General features: G+C 41.2%; 1 protein-coding gene across 5 annotated transcripts in view; it reads left to right on the forward strand.

The window, feature by feature from the left end:
* Positions 1 to 292: 292 nt before the first annotated feature.
* Positions 293 to 19,416, forward strand: part of DIP2B (DIP2 acetate--CoA ligase B (putative)) — a 193,883-nt gene continuing 174,759 nt past the window's right edge. For 2 of the 5 annotated variants that reach the window (XM_072990900.2, XM_072990901.2), the window contains exon 1: positions 293 to 740. In XM_072990900.2, the coding sequence (XP_072847001.2) occupies positions 638 to 740 (103 nt within the window). In that variant the 5' untranslated portion in view covers positions 293 to 637. Of the gene's footprint in view, positions 741 to 836; positions 14,754 to 19,416 lie in introns of those variants that run through there. The other 3 variants (XM_072990902.2, XM_078384404.1, XM_072990903.2) reach the window with 2 other exon arrangements.

The raw sequence follows: 19,416 nt of genomic DNA on the forward strand, positions 1-19,416 counted from the left end.
CACGCGGGGATGATAGGAAATGATGCAATCCGGCATCTAGCGGAGCAGGGGATTATTGGACGGTTGACAATGCCAAGAGCTGTAAAGATGTGAACAAAATACAGACTGTATACAAATATCTCTCAGTACGGAGGTGGGCAAGCGGCAAGCGGCGCTCGGCTCCCTCTCCTCCCTGCCTGGCTCGGCCGATGCCTTTATCCGGGCCGGTCGCTGGAGGGCCCCCGTCCCCCACAGGACAAGCGCCTCTAAACGGCGGGCCCGGCCCTGCCCAAGGCGGCGCTTGCTTGGTTCACACGGCGGCGGCGATGATGATGGTAGTGCGAGAGAGCCAAGGTTAGGCCCGCCCGCCTTTCTCATGTGACCTCGTCGGAGTCGCTCAACGCGGCAGCGGCGGCGGCGGCCGAAGAGGAGGAAAGGCGGCTGCCTGCACAGCGGAGCGGAAGGCGAGGGACGGATTATGGCGATGGCGGTGGCCGCCGTTTCTGCTGCTGCTGCTGCTGCTTTGCACGGCAGGATCCGCAGCCTCCGGCTCTGAGGAAGAAGAAGAGGTGGTGGTGGAGGAGGAGGAGGAGGAGGAGAAAGAGAAGGAAGACGAGCTGCCGCCGCCGGAACCACCGGGCACTTCTCTTTCTCCATCATGGCTGAGCCGCCGGGCGGTAACGGGGCCGTCTCTCCTCCGGCCGGGCTGCCCCGTGAGGTCCGCGAGCAGCTGGCGGAGCTGGAGCTGGAGCTCTCCGAAGGTGAGCGGCGCTGGGCCCCCGGAGGTCATGTCCCCCCACCGCCTCCCGCCCCCCCGGGGGGGGGGTTGTTGCCAAACCCACCCACTTCTGCAGAGGGGAGAAACTCAGCCCTTGCCAGATGCCCGTGGCTCCGAAATGGGAATGGATTTTCCTCCACTTGGGGGGGTGGGGTGGTATTTTGAGGCGGTTTTATACATTCTATGTTATTTTTATTGGGGTGGGGGCTTGCAAGGGAGGAGAGAGGCCCGTTTGTCTGCCTCCCAGTCATGCGCTCTGCAACGTCCGGTTTCCCTCTTCTCGAGGTTACGGCGTTGATGGGCTCCCTCTTTTAGGGTTAGCGCGGATTTTGTGCGGCTTGAATGCGTGGCGACGAGATGAGGGATTAGATATTTTGGAGGCCGGGGGTGGGGGAGTTATACTTCTTCAGGGAGGGTGGGGGTAGTCGTCTGTTCTCGTGCGTTACTTTTGTCTCTCTTTCTTCTGCCACCTTAGAGCCTGAATTTCCTCTTTCTCTATTCTTTCTGGCGCTGCAATAAATGAGATTTTCTTTTCTGTGCCCCCCCTCGCCCCCGCCCCACTTGTGCCTTGGTTGTGAGCTGGCGCTCTCGTAGTAACAGTACATAGGTAAATTCTTTCCTTTGTATTTCTAATTCCCGTTTCTGCCATCTTAAGAACAGTAAATAGTCTACGGAAATGGGTAGGCCACTTCTACATTGTCACCGACTTCTCTTTATTGTAAGGGTTAGGGTGTATTTCGGTGAGGGAGGGGAGCTTTCCTAAGACTTCTCAGTTTTTCAACAAGCGGCGCAGTTCAATGAAAACAAAATAAAATTGAGGTATGGGTTTCCTTTGAAGCCCTCTAGGTAGGCCTGTACCTGCCTCCTTTTTAAAAATTCTTGCACTTTGTTTACTTCATTTGTGTGCTTATGTTTACTAATGCAAATGATGCAGTGATGATATCATGATGGGTAAATGCCCTTCGCCACCTCAGCACCCCATGCCTGTCAGTGGGCATCATGGCGGGTGATTGAGCTCATGGGGTCGGTTGGTTCTCTGCATTTCTGAAGGTCACTGCCTCGTGAGCATGCTATAGATTTTTTCCTTGTCTGGATTTTCTTCCTATGTTATACACCTGTCTTTCCCCCAATTATCTGTGGGCATGATTTGCTACTTTTTAGTAAGCCTGACGGATTAGTAGAGGGGTGTGTGTGTGTGTGTGTGTAAATTTGTGTACATTTTTTACAAGTTCGCTTGAAAATATTGAGCTCCTCCAATCCTTTTAAAGGTACTCCAAAGCCTGTTTTCAGTCCTTGCCTTGTTCCAAATACACTTTGAGGGAAGACAGGAACCCCCCTCCATTTGTGTCATGTAAATATACTGATTCTAATGTATTCTATAGGCTGTTTCCTTTTTTATTTGCTGTCATCTTATGAATTTCAGTGTCTTTTTGAAAAGAAACATGTGCCTTTTGCAGGTGGGGGTGTATGTGGGTGAGCAAGCTTGGATGACAGTGAAGGGTGTGGGGGGCCAGTAATGTATTTTCCATGTGACCTTTGCAAGCTGCTTCATGCAGCTGTAATCAGTTAACATAAAGTTCCTGTTCATGGTGAAGACAAAACCTTAAGTTGTGCTCCAACTATGAATGGCACATTTCCTTTTCTCTGTGGTTGTACTAAAAAAAAAAGTCTCCAATTGGAGTTTTCTGCAAGCTGGTTGTTAAAGCTATTGTCTTCAGTCATCTTGAAAATGACACCCGGGGAGGGTTTTTAATGGAACAGAAGAAGCTGTGTTGAACTTGTGAATGAAACAAACTTCCATAAGGGAAAAGTTAATTTTTTACTGAGTGACATTCCCTGGTTTACATCCGGGATAGTGGTGGATTTTAAAAAAGTTTCAGTAACTGGATATCATATGTACATTTTTTTTAAAATGAATGAAATATTGTTTCAGAAGGAAATAAGTTGCTTGGGTACACCAGCTGGAATCTGAAGAGTAGCTATTCTGTCCAAGCACTTTGCTGCTCTGCTCAGTTTGTTTGGCATGTAGTAAGGTATTGTTCAGGAAGACACAGGCTCAAAGTGTGTTCAGGCTCATAAAAGAATTGGAATGGATCTGTCAGTTCTAGCCATAGACACTTAAGAGACACACTTATGAAATGTCATTTAGTGTGTGGTACAATATATGGCCTAGAATCTGCAACTTGGTCTTCCTCCAGTGTATTAGAGAACAGGTCCTATCACCCCTAGATAAAGTTGCCATTGAGAATGCTGGCCAAGGATGATAGGAGTTGATGCTAGCATGTCTGGTGGGCACTAGTATGGTACATTATAAGGCAATCTTGTTTCATTACATCTCCACTCTTGTTTCATTACATCTCCACTCTGCTTCTCCAGCGGCAGCTTGAAGTGTCTTGCATTTTGGGTGTGTGTGGGAGGCACAACAGGTGACTGTGGGTGAGCCAGGGATGACAGGCAAGAGTCATGAGCAAAACTGGATGTGGATCCAAGAACACCTAGGCAGACTCAGGCAGGCAAGCAAGTATTCATTTACACGCATGGGCACACACAAAACTAGACATGTGTTTATTCAAACACTTCCTTCCCACAAGCTCCCTCCATTTATGTCCTCAACTCAGTGGAGGAGCAGAAAAGGGCACTTTGCCCCCAAAGCAAGAGCCATTCTTATCTCCTGCCGTTTCCCTCTGTGCAATTGACTTATCAACTCATATTCATTATCTAATTTTCTCCACCCCTCTCTCCGAATATAGAGCGTGAGACTGGAAGTTCAATAGGGGAGCATAGGCAGGGACTTACATGCCAGCGCTGTTAATACTAGCATTCAAATTAGGTTCACAAGTACAGTATTTCACTTTGAGTTATTCAGGAAATTTGCCTTGTTTCTTTACAGTTTACAATCCCTTTATGGGCAGAATCACTTATCATTATTTTCCATGTAAGGTGAATCTGAAACTGTGTTTAGGATGCCCCACAATTCTGTTCAACCCTGCTTTGTTGAAAGGAGCCGAACCGTTGTGATATATGGACACACCCTTGGAATAAATTACACCATTAACAGTTACGTGAACAGGTAGTTCAGGCGAAGCAGCCTATGCGTCTTTTAGAAAACACATACAGTACTTGTTTTGTTGCTTACATTGATTTCTTCAGTAAGAATTTAATATGAAATTTGTATAAGTAAAGACCTAAACTTGGGATCCTGCTTATCACAGTGCCTATCAAACATTGCTTCCTTAATGATACTCAGCCCTTTGTGGAGGTTGAAAGCCCTTAATGCTCACTTGTAGTATTGTTAGCATGCAGCACTCAAGATGAGTTGGAAAACCTTTTAATGCCAACCTTGTTTTGTCTCTATTCATAAAAGCTTCATTGAAGCATTTACCTTAGCTCAAGTAATCCTGTTTCATTTCGGTGAATATAGACAATACCGATTAGTGAAGTAGATCTGGTAATGCCTGTTTAGATAAACTCTAACTTGCATAGCTTACTGGCACATATAGCTGCATGTTAGTACCTTCTCGCTCTTTTTGCAGAATGTGTAATTTCTGCTTTTGTTATGTGCTATCAAGCCACTTCACACTTAACAGTTCAGTTTTTGAGGTATTTGAGATGGTCAAAGAGTCCTTTATGGTTGCTACCCTCCAGTGAATTCCAATGGACAGCAGAGATTTCATCTCAGATCTCCTGCTCCAGCACTCTTAATCACTACACTACCAGACTGTCATGTAATTTTATTTAGCCAAAAAAACATTTTGCACAATCTAATCTTTTAATACTGTATATACTTTTTGGCATGTTTAAGAATTGTGCCTTGTTTGTGGAGCATGTGGTATTGGTGCTTTTGAAGCTGCAATTCAGAGCAATGCAGTGGTTTTTCAGCATAGCTTAGTGTGAAGGCTAATTTATTATGAAAGGTATGATTTATTTATTTATTATGAAAGGCATGATTTATTATGCAAATGATGTGTGGGTGCACATATGCCAGCATGGGCACATCTTGCCTGTTGGTACTTTTCTGATCCATGATCAGTCACATGGTGCTTGTGAATGTCACTAAATATGATTTGTGGTGGATCCAAACTGTTTTTCCGCAGTTTGAGTGCATGAAGAGTATCTGTAGTACAGATTTAGAGATGGGGTGTCTTACCAGCTCTTGCTTTGTTTTCTGTCTCTTGTGGAAGTGTTTACAAAACCAGACTTCAAAAGAACTGAACATCAAACATAGGCCATAAATACATGGGAAATGCAACCATATACCACTGACTGGCATGAACGTTTTACTTGGGAACTCTGTATTTTACTCCATATGTCTGAAGAAGTGGACTTGTCCACGAAAGCTCACATTAAAATATAATAGTCTTTAAGGTGCCATAAAGTTTTTGTCTCTCTATTTTTTTCCCTTAGGGTTTTGCCTAATAGAATTCCCAAGTTTCTTTTTGGAAAAGCCACAAGAATTAGAATGGTGCAAAACTGTGATAGGTTTATGGTAGGCATGCCCATGAAGAATAAAATTTGTCCATTGGTTAGTCATTACCTAGGTACTAATCAGGGTAGATTTGATTTAAATCAGATTGATTTAAATTTTAAAAGTCAGATTTTTTTGATGATTAAAATTAAAAATAATAATTTTTTAAAATTTAAATCACCATTGAAATCAAATTTTAAAAAATGATTTTACCCTCCCTGTTATTATTGCCTCTCTGGGATTTTTTGAATGTGTCCCTGACCTGTGCTGAGTGGTTTTAACATAAAGACTTGAAGTTGAGATTATGTGTGAAACTGAACAGGTTTGAAGGTATATAAATTGAACTTTGTCAGGTGTTGTACTGTAAAATTGGGTGTGCATGAACATAGTTATGAAACAGAGCATGGATGAGGAATATGTGTTCCTCCAGTTATTAGTCGACTATAACTCCTTCAGCCCTGTCCGGCATGACCAATGGTAAAGCGTGCTTGGACCTTCAAGTCGGCACCATCCAAAGTACCTGTTTTTTGCCCACCCGGGAAATAGATGTTTGTCTGGTGGTTCAGTCAAGTGTATTCTTCTGATTGCTTGTTATTTTGTATCAGCACAGTAGTGGGGTCTCTACTTAAGAACATCCCTACTTAAGAACAATCCAACTTAAGAACAGCTCCATTTGCTAAATTTTGCTTCTACTTGAGAACAGAAATCCAAGATAAGAACAGGAAAAAAACCTTTCCTGCTCTTTTTTTAACCTTAGGTCATCTTAGGTTAAAAAAAAATTCTCCCCCTAGTGGTAGAGTACGTATTAACCAGCTTTGCATTAGTTTCTATGGGAACTAATGCTTCAATGTATGAACGCACCTCTACATAACAAAAAAACAGCCAGAACGGATTAATTGGTTTTCAGTACATTCCTATGGGAAATTTTGCTTCAACTTAAGAACGTTTCAACTTAAGAACACCATTCCAAAACGGATTAAGTTCTTAAGTAGTGGTTCCACTGTAGTTTCTATGGACGGAAAAGAGCAGATACGGATTAAATGGTTTTCAGTGCATTCCTATGGGAAATGCAGATTCAACATAAGAACTTTTCAACTTGAGAACCACCTTCCAATACGGATTAAGTTCTTAAGTAGAGACCCCACTGTAGTGTCTGTCTTCATTCTGCAATTGCATGCTTATGTGATTAGGTACAGAAGATTAAAATAATGACCACAGACCAGTGGTTCCCAACCGTTTTGAGTTGTGACCCCCTTTTATACCCGCCAAGTAACTGTGACCCCTCCCACCATGTTTGCATAGAAAGGCATTGTTTAGTGGTCTAAAGTCATCCCTTCTCAGAAATCAGAGACTTCTTTCTCCTCCTAAGACCCTGTTTCTCATATATACACAGACATGCTAAATTTAGTATCCAGCTCTGAAAGATTACAGAAGGAATTGTTTAACAAGGGCTACAATGCCTGTAAGGCAGCCCGTGAACCCTCTCGGAAAACGCTTTGGGACCCGCTTAGGGCGTCGCAATTCCTAGGTTGGGAAACACTGCAATAGACCGTAGCACTTGGGTTCTAAGATTCTGCTCCTTCCAGTCATGCTGCTATAATTAAAATGAGCCATTTTAAAAGAAAACTCTGCATGGAGAGAAATCTGGACGTTCTGACTGAAGATAACATGGGAGCCACCTTCATTTCCTAGGGCTTTATTTTGTTCTTATGCCACTGGGAGGGAAAGGTGAGCTCAGTGCAATATACAGTACAGGAGAAAACGGTTTGGATGGCATTTCAGTTTTCTGATGTTTGTACAGATTAGAAGGGATCTGGTTCTTTTCATCATTGTGTGGCATGAACAGTTAGCTCACTCTTTTTCACTGTGAGGTTATTGTTTACTTTGAGGGTGTTTTCCATCGAGGACTTTGAATTGGCAGTGATAGCAGCCATATGCTGCCATTTCATTTCTGAAGGCAGAGGGGGAATTGGAGCAGCATGGGTGGAAATACCACTGAGCCTCCAGATAAGTGCTATTAGTGCCCCCAGACAAGACTTTTATCATCCCGTTACCGTGCCTCAGTGTCTAGCTGGATCACATAGGATGGGAAAGTTCTCTCTCACTTGTAATCCTCTTTTGTTTTCCCATCACTTTTTTCTCCCCATAAAATGGTCTGTGGGGAGGAAGAGACAAAACAGCTCAATATTTGTTAGCTCTTGAAAGAACCTGATATGACTGCCCATTCTTCTATGGCCACTTGTTTTTTTAATGAAAGGAAAATGCAGTGTAAAAATCTGTCAGTGGAACTACATCACCATGTGGATTGCAGGAGAATTATCTTCAATAATGACCCAAAATAGAAAACTGTTATTTAGTGGCTCTCAACATTGCCTTTGAGAAGGTGTAAGTATCCTTTGGTAGTGTTCAAGTACAGATGAAGAACTGCTGTCCTTGAATACCCCAGGGAGAGCTTACTATTTTTTCCCCTTCTGAGCAGTTTCTGTTACAGTAGAAAATGTTATATAATTCCTAAAAAACTTATATGGTACCTTAGCTTCTTATAAGGGCCCTTCTTCTCTCAGTATACATGTTCACACCTGCAGGAAATAGCTCTGTCCATCTTGATGATGGAGAGTGACATCATAGGTTACTTTTGTCAGCTTGTGCGCCACTTCCTGAAACAAGCAGGATTAGTGTAGGGTAAGAGGTGCCACATGGGAGGAATAATTTGAGAAAGAAGCTAGTATTTGGAGGGAAAACATCACACTTGTTGCATAAATGTGTCCCAACACTAGCCCAGTTGGGAATGGAAGGAAAAAAAACATGGGGGATCTGATGTCTAAGTCAACCTGTAAGTTGATTCCGACTTGATGGTACAAAACACACAAGTTCCAACTGAATAAAATTTATAGGTACCAAGTGAGTAATTTGTGCAGCAATAGGAAGAAGCATTTTAATTAATTCAGTTTAGTTTAACAGGAATCAAATACCATCTATTGAATAACTTTAGTCCATGTTCTTTAAGGCTAACTGAAACTGATTTAAATAGAACAGATAGCCATTTATTCCAAACGTTATCATTAATTTGAACTTTTCTCATTACTGTAGATTCATGTTCTTTTCCCGTTCAGTGAAGACAAATTTTGTGTTTCTGTTACAGAGGGAAAGCCTTAATTTTCTTGCAGCTGACAACTGGAATAGAACACTAGTGGTCACTTTGATATCCTGTTGTTTAAATGGACAATAAATTTTAAAAAATCTTACTCCTTGCTCTTTGCTTCAGGAAAATCAAATAAAAAACTGTGTTTGTGCGCGTCTGTGTGCATGCATGCATGTACACCAATACAAGCATATATACACAGGCAAAATGGCTGAAAATTATTTTTTCTTTAAAATGAATGGGATTCTTTTATACTTGTACCTACGTTTTGTCCATTCTGCATTCTATGGTTTAGACATCTTCTTTCAGAATGATAGCCAGCAAAACCCATAGCCTTTGTTCACTGGATTAGAATATATCTAATTATATTTTCTTCTCCAAGTACAGTATATTACTGATTTTCCCTTGATAGCTAGTCAGGAGTGAAATGTATAAAATGCAGTGAAACTGACTTCTTCTGACTGCTTGAACTAAATAGTCAAACCAGCCTCCTTTAACAAACAGCATAAATATATTTACTGTAACTTTTGGCAGAAAGCTGGCTAACTCCCAGGCCATATTCTTCCCCACCTCTAGCTTTCTTAAGACAGAAGAGGGGTTTATGTCCTTTAGAGGCCAAGAGTTATATTTGTTTTTGTCATGGCTTGGGCATAATAATTGCCAAGAACATGGGCTGCAAAAAATTCTCATTAAATCTAAACCCAAACTTTGGCTTGTTGCTCCACTAAAAAGCAGGAATAGGAAACCACCTTTAAATCTTGGTTCAGATTCTGGTTTTCTCAAACCAAGAGTCCGAATTCACATGTAATAGAAAATATTTACTGCTTCACTGGTTTTACAGAGTTTGCTTTGGAGATTCTCATGCATTGGCTCTAACTTTTCCCAAATTCTGAATGCAGAGAGTGTCTCTTGAGATGTGGACATGTTAGCATTTTCGGACTGACAGTGAATTAAAGGGGCATTACAGTGACTTAGGAATAATATGCGAAGTGTTTCAGAATAAAAGGGACATATGTTGGGAGGAACATAAATTTGTGGACCAGTGTTTGTCGAGATCTTAGGCTGGGATTACATGATTGGCTAAACAATGGGTTGCTGCTGGAAACTACGAATCCTTTGTATTCCCTCTTCCCTATACAGTATGACAACCTTTCCCCTCCAGTTGAGTTGTAACCCAAAATATCTTATAATACCGGGCTGGGGAAGGTTTCTGTAAGGTGTGTAGTTAAAGAAACAGGTGATATGATATCATGAGTTTCCTTGTTCCTAGCTCCACCCTCTTACCTGCCAGTAAGAGTGGGATAAGGAACCAAAGAGTGCAGTGACATTGCTTTGTGAGGGCTGACACCAAGTTGCTGTTTTCAGCAGCAGTCTCTTGATCACCATGACATCTTATTTCATTCTTAGTTGAAATAGGCTTGTATCGGTGGAGTAGGTGCCCTTGGCATCTTTGGCAGGATGATTTGCCTAGATCTGAAGCGATTTCAAAGTCCATGTCATTTTATAACCTATGTGGATCTCATTAAAAAAAAGTGATGGCTTGTTGCCATGGGGAATTTGCTATGTCTTTTTGCAGTATTCTCTAGACCACTTTGCATTACTTCGTAGCTCCTGTGTTCTGGTGCAGGAGCTTGATTGCTTTAATTTAGGAGCTGGCAGCTTAGATGTGCTCTAAATAGGATAATTCCCTCAGGTTTTTTTTTTAAAAGACTCTGATGTGTAAGATATTTTCAGTGAAGGAAAGAAATAGGAAACTTCAGCTTTCATGCAAGTTAATAAGGGTGATTGTGGAGGGCCAAGGAGAACATCTGTGAGTTACTATCTCTATCTTTATAATGCACTTTCATTCAGTACACCTTATGTGATAGTTGTCTGTCATAGGTGATGACATATTATGAAAAGCAGTGCACTGTAACATGATCCGGCATGTTCCTTTCCCATATGCTTCCTTTTACTCATCTTGGCCTGAAATCCTGAAATGCTGATATGTTGAAATAGGCTGACATGTTGTCCCTCCCAACCCTGTACTTTGGATTTTATGTGTCCATCTGATAAAGGCAATATTTGCTTCTTTCGTCTTGGGATACACAAATTTAATTTTCTTGACTGTGGGAGAGAGTTTTTAGTAGTCTTGGTTTTGAGTCAAGAATAAATAGCCAAATTAAGAAAAAAGTAATTATTTTAAGTAAAACATAAATTCAGGTCAGGAAATATTGAAAGGAGGAAGGGGAGATATTATACTTCCCCAAACCATAGTTTTTGGCATAATCTCTGGATTTTATGTTTGGGGCTTATTAACAGATACAGGTCAACTGCTCCCACTTGCTTTTTGTACCAAGTATGTGGTGTAGAAACCTGCCCTTTCAAAGCTGAGAAATACCAGATTCCGGTCTCAGTCTTTTCATGTATGTGTTTCCATGTACAAATTTAATAAGATGGTCTTGAATGGTTGCTCCTCTGTATGTTGTCATATGTGGCTTGTGCTCTCATCCTGGCCTCCACATGGATGCATCTTTGTGATGCATCTACTCTTGGGAAACTATATGTGATAAGTGTGAGCCAAGCCAGGCTGATAGGGATGGAACTTTTGGGGGACGAATAACTCTTTGTCCCATCATTCAGCAGAAACTTCCCCAGACTGAATTCTGAGACTGGCAGTCATTAAATGGCAGGAGGCCTTGTTTGATGTAGTTTGCTAAGCTCCCACTCCTGCTTCCCTCTGTGCTATAGTCCTGATCTGGTCCAGGAGGCCTAGCAGCTGCTGTTAGCTTTTGAAGTAATAGTGTAGCCCAGTCACGTGGATCAGATGTATGGTTTATTTATTTGTTTTTATTGAAAATATTTTTACCTTGTCTTTCTCCTTAAAAAGGACCCAAGGTGGCTCAAATCATTAGAAGACAGTATTTAAAGGAAAGAACAATGGTGTCACAATGTTTTTGTCTTCTTTATTTCTTCCACCCAAAGCGCAGCTATAGTATCTGTAAATTGGTTTATGCACGTAGACAGGCTCTATAGGCTTCTAAGTAACAATTCTGTCATTCTGTGCAAGCTACAATAGCCCATAGACAAGGCCTATGGTAGGGAGGCAGGAGATACGTGATAAGAAGTATGAATGTAGTTATATATATGTGTTTTTAATGCTTTTAGATTGATTCTATGTTTCTTAATTTAAATAATGTAGATTACTTTTGCTGGTCAATGATTGTAATAAAACATTTACTTACTTCTTTATTTTTTATTTTTGTTTTGTTTTTGCTTGATATGCTTGCACAGATTAAAATAGCTATCCCTTCTAAAATTTCAATTTATTTACCCTTATCCAGTCCATTGCTGACACTAGGCACTGATCAAGAGCCAACATGTCTTCTTCAGGCTTAGATGGCAAGGAGAAATGGAGTTGGATATGTCCTCTGCATACTGGTGACATTGAACACCCAAATCCCGGATAATTTCTCCCACTAGTTTTGTGTAGATGTTTAATAATACAGGAAACAAAACAGAAGCCTGAGGGATCCCACAGGCCAGTGGCCAGGGTGTCAAATGGGAGTCCCTCAGCACCCCGTTCTGAGTTTTGTTCTTCAGGATGCACCAAAGCCACTGTAAAATAGTGCCTTCAAGTCCCACCCAGAGAAACAGGCCAGGAAAATACCATCGTCAGTGGTATTGAAAGATGCTGAAAGGTGCAGCAGAACCAACAGGGTCTCATTCCCCCTGTCCAGTTCTGGGCCTAGATCATCCACCAAGGTGACCAGAGCAGTCTCCATCCTATAACCATGCCTGGAACCAGAGTGAAATAGATCTAGAAAACATGTATCATCCAGGAATTTCTGGAGTTGAGAAACCATGACCTGCTCCAATACCTTGCCCAGGAATTGAATATTAGGGACAGGTTGGTAGTTATGCAGTATTTGTGGAAGGATTTTTTTAAACAACGGTCTTACTATTACCTCCTTTAAGCATGCTGGGATCCTACCCCACTGCAAGGGGACATTCACCACTCAACCAGTCCCCTTCTTTTAAACCAGGAAGGGCAAGGGTCCAGCAAACATGGAATAGCTTTCACCTCTCCAAGGTTCTTGTCCATATCATCAGGCTGGAGAAACTGAAACTCATCCATCAACAGAAAGCAGGACAATAATTAACAGCTAATTCAAAATTTAAGTAACCTGTTACGATCTCAACCTCAGCTCTCTCTTTTAATACAAGGGAAATTGTATTGATGTATTCTCCAAGGTTGCAGGAATGACTGAAATATATGCAAAGCTCTTCTAGTGCTCAAAAAGTATGAGATGATTGCTAAACATTAAAAGATTTCTGTGGTAATATCACATATACCATAAATCAATGCAATTTAACGTTTCCTGTCTACTCACCTTTAAAATTGTGTTGACAACCCACCACTTGCTATTAAGATTATTATTTTTTGGCTAGCTATTTTCCATGTTCATATAAACATCTGACTTCATCTTTGTTTTACTATACAGTAGTGTTCGTGGCATTTCTAGCATAGTGTTTGGTGTGTGTGTTTTTTTTAAAAAATAACATGAAGACCATTTCCTGCTCTGTGCATCTCCCCAGTCTTTTTTGCAAAAGATAACAGGATGTGGCCTGTTGTGCTGCTGCTGCATTTTGAAAGGTCTTCAAGTACAGTGGCTTCCCTCCGTAACCATCCTGTGAACACGTCAAAGCTATGATGTGGTCTGTATATTTATATCTGTTGAATCAGTTTGTGTATATCGTCTGAGCAAGATACCAAAGAACCGGACTCATCTATTGTGTGTGGTCTTTGAGGTCATTTATAAATTAGTATGTATGATGAGGTGTTTGGGCTGCAAGGAGACTAGAGTCCAGTTGGATGGGGCAATTAAGAAAACAAGGTTGCAGACTGTGATAAGACGTCACCCTCTTTTTTTGCTACCTGTTTAAGATTGTAATGCAAGAGGATGTTATGGAGAAGTTAAGCACATCCCATTACATTTTTGATCATGAAAACCCAAAGTTTACTGACATATATCTGTGTATTTAAAAAGGGCTATCCATAGTGATGGGACGTGGTGGCGCTGTGGGCTAACCACAGAAGCCTGTGCTGCAGGGTCAGAAGACCAGCAGTTGTAAGATCGAATCCACACAACGGAGTTAGCTCCCGTCGCTTTGTCCCAGCTCCTCGCCAACCTAGCAGTTTGAAAGCATACAAATGTGAGTAGATAAATAGGTACCACCTCGGTGGGAAGGTAAAACAGCATTCCCTAGTCACGCTGGCCACGTGACAACGGAAACTGTCTTCGGACAAGCGCTGGCTCTGTGGCTTGAAAAGCGGGATGAGCACCGCCCCCTAAAGTCGGACATGACTGGACTGAAAATGTCAAGGGGAACCTTTACCTTTACTATCCATAGTGATATTAATGGTAGACACACTGGGTCTGCATTCCACCTAGAGAATGAGGGTCAAAGTCACTGACAGTGATGATCTTTCAGTTGCATTGTTTATTTTTAAAACGACATAATTAAGAGCAGAAATGTCTGCCCTCAATCTTCATAGGATCCATGTGAAGCATGATTTAGCTCTTTCCTTATCCAGCAGTCTCCAGTCAGTAGTTGGTACCCACTGTCAGCTCTATTGCTGGGGGAACTGAAACATGGGCAGTAAGGATTAACCCTTGTGCGATGCCATTGAAACTTAAGGACCCTTATGCCGGCTAATACAGTAATCCTTTATAAGGTGTAGGGGGAAAACCTGTTGCTTTTATTAATGCAACTGGAAGTTAAGTATCGTATCTTGTTTCACCCTGAGATGGGATTTGTGCACTTTTTCGCTTCTGAAAAATACTTTGATATATATAAATGTTAATGATGTTCAGAGTAGAAGTAAGACTGAAGCAAAATGAATCTGGAGTGATGGTGATAGTAACGTATTCTAACTGTTACAATCTGGGAAGGAACATAGAAGTAGGTAAGACAGAAGTACAAATGCTATTGTATTTCCTAACCTGGGAGACACATTGTCCTTTAGAGAACATGAATTCAGTTTTACCATATTGTCTACCATTTGAGGGCTGACGGGGAAGGGGTTGTTATGTTGTTCCACCCACACGCAAACAGTGATAACGAAGGGACATAATAATAAGTTGAACTGGGAGCAGAGGAATGATTCAGTGTTTCTAGATTACGTCATAAACTTACTTCATTCTCTGTCCTTCGGTGTTTATTACTCAGTCCTTTGTACAATTCCTGGGAGTGACTTTCTCAGAAAAGCAGCTAGTTTTTGAGCAGTACTCATTTAGTCTCCAGTTGCCACACTGATCAGCGGTCTCTTGAGATTTATGTTTGCCTTCTCAAGTTCCACAGTGAAGTTTTGCTAATGCAGGATTTAGACTCCCAGATGCTTCAAGGTGAGTTGCTCCTTTTTCATTATTGTATATCATTGGCTTCTAGCTCTTTTCATAGTTAATATCCCATGTGTTGATACTAGGCTTGCCTCATTTATAGAAATGAAATTATAGAAATCCGCCTCGAGAATGCAAGGAAATCTTTATTAATGTCATTAAAATGTGATCCCAGTTCTGTTTCTGGAATAGGCTGTTTTCTGGTAGGAAAATATATTGTCCTTTCTTGGTTCAGCATATATACAGATTCTTCTGTTTAGAATTCTCCACTTTAACCTGACAGGATTTCTTCATGTTGATATCTGTCTTCCTTCTTTTGATGAACTTTTGAAGTTAGACTGATATATTTGTTGAAGATCATTACTGGAGCTTTGATAGGTGCATGTGGGCTTGTATCAGAATTTCAGACGTTCTGTAACAACTTGTGTGTTAACCTATTGCACACTGTCACTGCTGGCAGAACATCTCCCAAGCTTAATGCTCCAGGTCATTGTTTCTTTGGGTTTGCTTCATCATCCTGTTGTAGGAGTTAAAGCTGTTTACTATTCAGATGCAACATGAGCTGGCTTGCCTTGATGACACAGCGGAGTCTGTTTCATTGATTCCATGCCTTTTGGTGTATCCATGTCTCTCACTAAACGATCTGGATAGCTGCTGCTTGGATACTGAATTAATTTCTTGTGTTGGGTGTTTTCAGAGGTAGGGATGGTTGAGGCCAGCGTGCAAGGTGTTTGTATTTTCCCGTCTGGAAGGTACTGGAAGAGTTTTCCATTCTACAGCTGAAAGAGTGCTTATAGAGCTTAGGTCAAGGTTGGGGAACTTTGGGCTTCCTTTGATTGAGTCTACTTCGCTTCTGAGTCATGCACAAAGCTACTTGGGATATGCATGGTAAATATTTTCGTATTTATTTTATTTTGGGTTCTCTTGGGGAGTGTCTCTTTTGTTTCCATATTTTTCATGTATTGATCCTTTCATTTTATTTAGAAGGGAAAGTCTCTTTCAAATCATTCATTTTACATTTCCCTGTTCTTGCAACATAGAACCAATCTAGTACTCCAAAGGCAGGTATCACTATATAAGGAGAAAAGATAATAATCAGATCTATGCAGGCACTAGCTTATATCATCACTTATCAAAACAGCAGTATGAGTTCAGTGGCACCCACCCATTACAAGAAACTCACTGGTTCCTGGGTAGTGCATAGAAAAAAAAATGACAAGGAATGGCCAAGATTTGTGGATCACAGAAACACCAGAGCAACCAACAAAATCAAGAACAAGAGACAACTACCCCTATCACAACAACCTCCCATACAGCCCTCTGCTGAAGTCAGAAAGTCCACCTCTCTGAACCCACAAAACCCCCACAGACACAAACTAAGCAGTCCAAAGCCCCCTGAAATATATATACCTTTAACAAAATAAAACATACAGTAAATTAATCAAGTATCATTACCAAAAAAATCAAATTGAGAAAGTACCCCCTGTACATACACAGGGAAAGAGATTGAAACACCCTCCACACCCCTCATGACACTTGGATTAAAAATTTCTTAGGTGATTTGACAGGTAACAAGTGAAGGAAAGGTTACATAAAGGAAAGATTAAACTCTTCTGGTACTCCTCTTTCATAAACATGCTAATCCGTGTTGTAGAGACTCTGTTTTGGCAATCAAGGAAAGAACACAAAATATGAAGTCTTTTTTTGAAAAGTCTTTCCTTTAAATATGGAATGCCGATTCCTAGAAGCTACCTATCTCATGCACAATGAGGGCTTGCAGAGGAGACTTTAATTAGTGATTGTCTGCTGTGCTGGTAACTTCATTTCTTCTGCATTGGCACAAGTTTTGAAAGAGAATTGTGTGGTTTTAACAAGTTGCTGTACTCAGTGGAGCTGGAAGTTTCTAGGAGTTGCAGTCTAACATATCTGAGCAGTACTAGTTTGGGGAAGGCTGTGGATGGTCATAGTGCCTTTTCACCAGAGGGGATTTGGGCAAGGATTAAGAGAGTGTTTGATGAAATGATTGAGCATTTTTGAAATTTCTCCATAATCTTCACTCTAGCTCAATACCTAGAATGGAGAATTATGGTATTTGTAGCCCGACATTTTAGAATGGCACATCACTAACTGCTACCTGGAGGAGTCATCGCAGACCTTATCCCTCATGTTAGAGCAGATACCCCATTTGGATAATCTGGGAGCTCTCCAGTTTTTTTACTTTCTGCTGTTGAATCCTGTGTAAGACAATGTGAACTGAAGGATGCTCAGAAACCTCTACTGACCTTTACCTGTGAGTAATACTGGGTGGGGCTGAAGATATGTGATTAGGTTTCCAGACTAATTCTGTCCTGTCTGAGACAGGACTCTGGGGCTTTCCCTAGACAAATTAATTCAGATACTGTAATCCCCATAGCCTGTTGTTTTTAAAAGTAGGAGATGTGGAGGAAGAGAATGTTATCTAACAGTGTAGCATCCTTTGACAACCTAAGTTTCCATAGTGAACATTGCCCCACAGATAGTTTATGTAATAATTCATTTATTTTTAAAACATACTTCTGGGGGCAGCCGAAATGATCTCTGTTGGTGAGGGAGTCTTGAGTCAGAGGTTGTGTGACTTTCCAAAGGTTTTCCTGTGACTCAGTAACAGGATCCAGAGCAAAAGCTGCAGGTCCTGGCTTTGCATGACTGTTCACTAATCACTGGTGTTCCAAGAAGTGGTGCTAATAAGTACCGAGGCATGCAGACTTCTCTGCCCTTTCTTTTGGCTGGTCTGTTATTTCTCTAGCTGCTGATGTCTGCTTTGAGTACACATGAATTTTACAAGGCATCTCCAGCACCTGGTACAGCTATGCCACGGGAGGTCCAACAGCAGCTCCTGCTTTCAAACCCTAAGGGCAATGGGTGTCAAGAAGTTCAGAGTTGTGTGTAACCTGAATTTCTGGAAAGCTACCATTGACTGTGGCTCTCGTTGGATTGCACACAGGTGTGCTGAATTACCTTTGCGTTGCTGTGATGAAAGTTGTATTTCTGTAACTATGACAATTACAGTGGCAACCAGTTCGGCTTGATAGAAAGCATGCCAGAAAGGACTGTTTAGGGACTGCACCTCCCTGTAGGTTGTGGCTCCTTTACAGCAGTCTGATTTGCTGCTCTTGTTACAATAGCAACAACAAACCCAAACTTGCTGGTTGCTTATTCTCATCGCTATTGAGAATGGGGATTTCTCAATTATCACAGTTTTTACTTCTTCTCCTTCCATAAAATTAATTGTTCTGGCTTCTTTATTCTTCAGTTGTATGTCCTTCCCCTCCCCTGCTGGATGAAGATCATATTTCTGAATAACCTTATTTCATAATAATCTCAATTATGTATTAAGTAGCTTCAATTACAGCTTCCAAAATAGTATGCAATTGCACATACTGTTGGCAATAGAAAGGAAGGTGAATGATACTGATGGTTTAATTTCCCCAACAAAATTAATTGAACATCTTTTCCTTTTCTGTTTATTGTGTGGGAGATATTTTTTTAGAACTAATGTTAATTTGGAGATACATATATTTTAGCTGTTGGACTGCTGTTCAAAGCTGTGTTGCAGTTAGGTCTTGTTCCCTTTTTTTGAAAAGGAAGTGTTAGTGTTTACATTGGCCATTTATGGTTTATATGCTGTTTTCCACAGCATTTGCAGGTTATTATTTTAAAAAATTATAAATTGAAAGAAAAAAAAGGAGGTGAAAAGAAAGAAAGAAAAAAAGAGGAGAATATTATTATCAAATGAGAATATTGATTAATGTAAGGCAATCATATATCCAAAACAGATGTTAATGTGTAACTAAGGCAGTAATATATTTTGACTCTTGAAAAATGTACATTATGTGTTTATTTTTCCAACGCAGAAGTATAAATCTTGTGACAATAGTGAAGAACTCCACCACACCAACTATCAAATATCTTCCAAATTTCAGGAACATGGTTTAAAATGCAAGCATGCATATCCACAAATATAAAGGATTTTTCTAATACAGAATTTATATGCTGCAGTGTATCTACCAAAAAGGGGCCACCACTGGACATAACCATATTATACGCCTCAAAGATGCATTATCTTAACATACAGGATTTGTGGTAATTAGAGATGGGGGTATTCGTATATGAATATGAATACCCTCACACAGGTGGTGATAACGAGGGTCCAGCCCAATGGGGCCGGAGGCTCCACTCACAATTCCGCTGGTGCCGCGAGCTCCGGCATCCTTTCTGTCACTCCGGAGCTTGCGATCTGTGAGCCACTCTTCGACCTGGCAGAGAGGCTTGTTGTCCCGCCTCCTCCCAGGAGTGGCGAGCCAATTGCGAGCTCTGGAGTGATAGGAAAGATGCTGGAGCTTGCGGCAGCAGCAGAACAGTGAATGGACTGGCTGACCCCATGGGGTTGGACCCTCGTTATCGCCCCCTGTGCGGGGGTATTCGTATCTAGTGGTAATCCATTCATCCACCTCATTCCCAGATTGTTAATTTAAGTGATGTGCATCTGTCAAATCAAGAAATATTTCAGTAAGCAATAGTGACAGGTTCATCATAATCAATTGATTAATAATATTCAAGGAATCACTATATCTTAATGTCTAGTAGCATCTGGACACCAATGAAATTGCTATTTGGTGAACCAGCTGGC

Source organism: Pogona vitticeps, chromosome 2 (genome assembly GCF_051106095.1).
Source record: "Pogona vitticeps strain Pit_001003342236 chromosome 2, PviZW2.1, whole genome shotgun sequence".
NCBI lineage: Eukaryota > Metazoa > Chordata > Lepidosauria > Squamata > Agamidae > Pogona > Pogona vitticeps.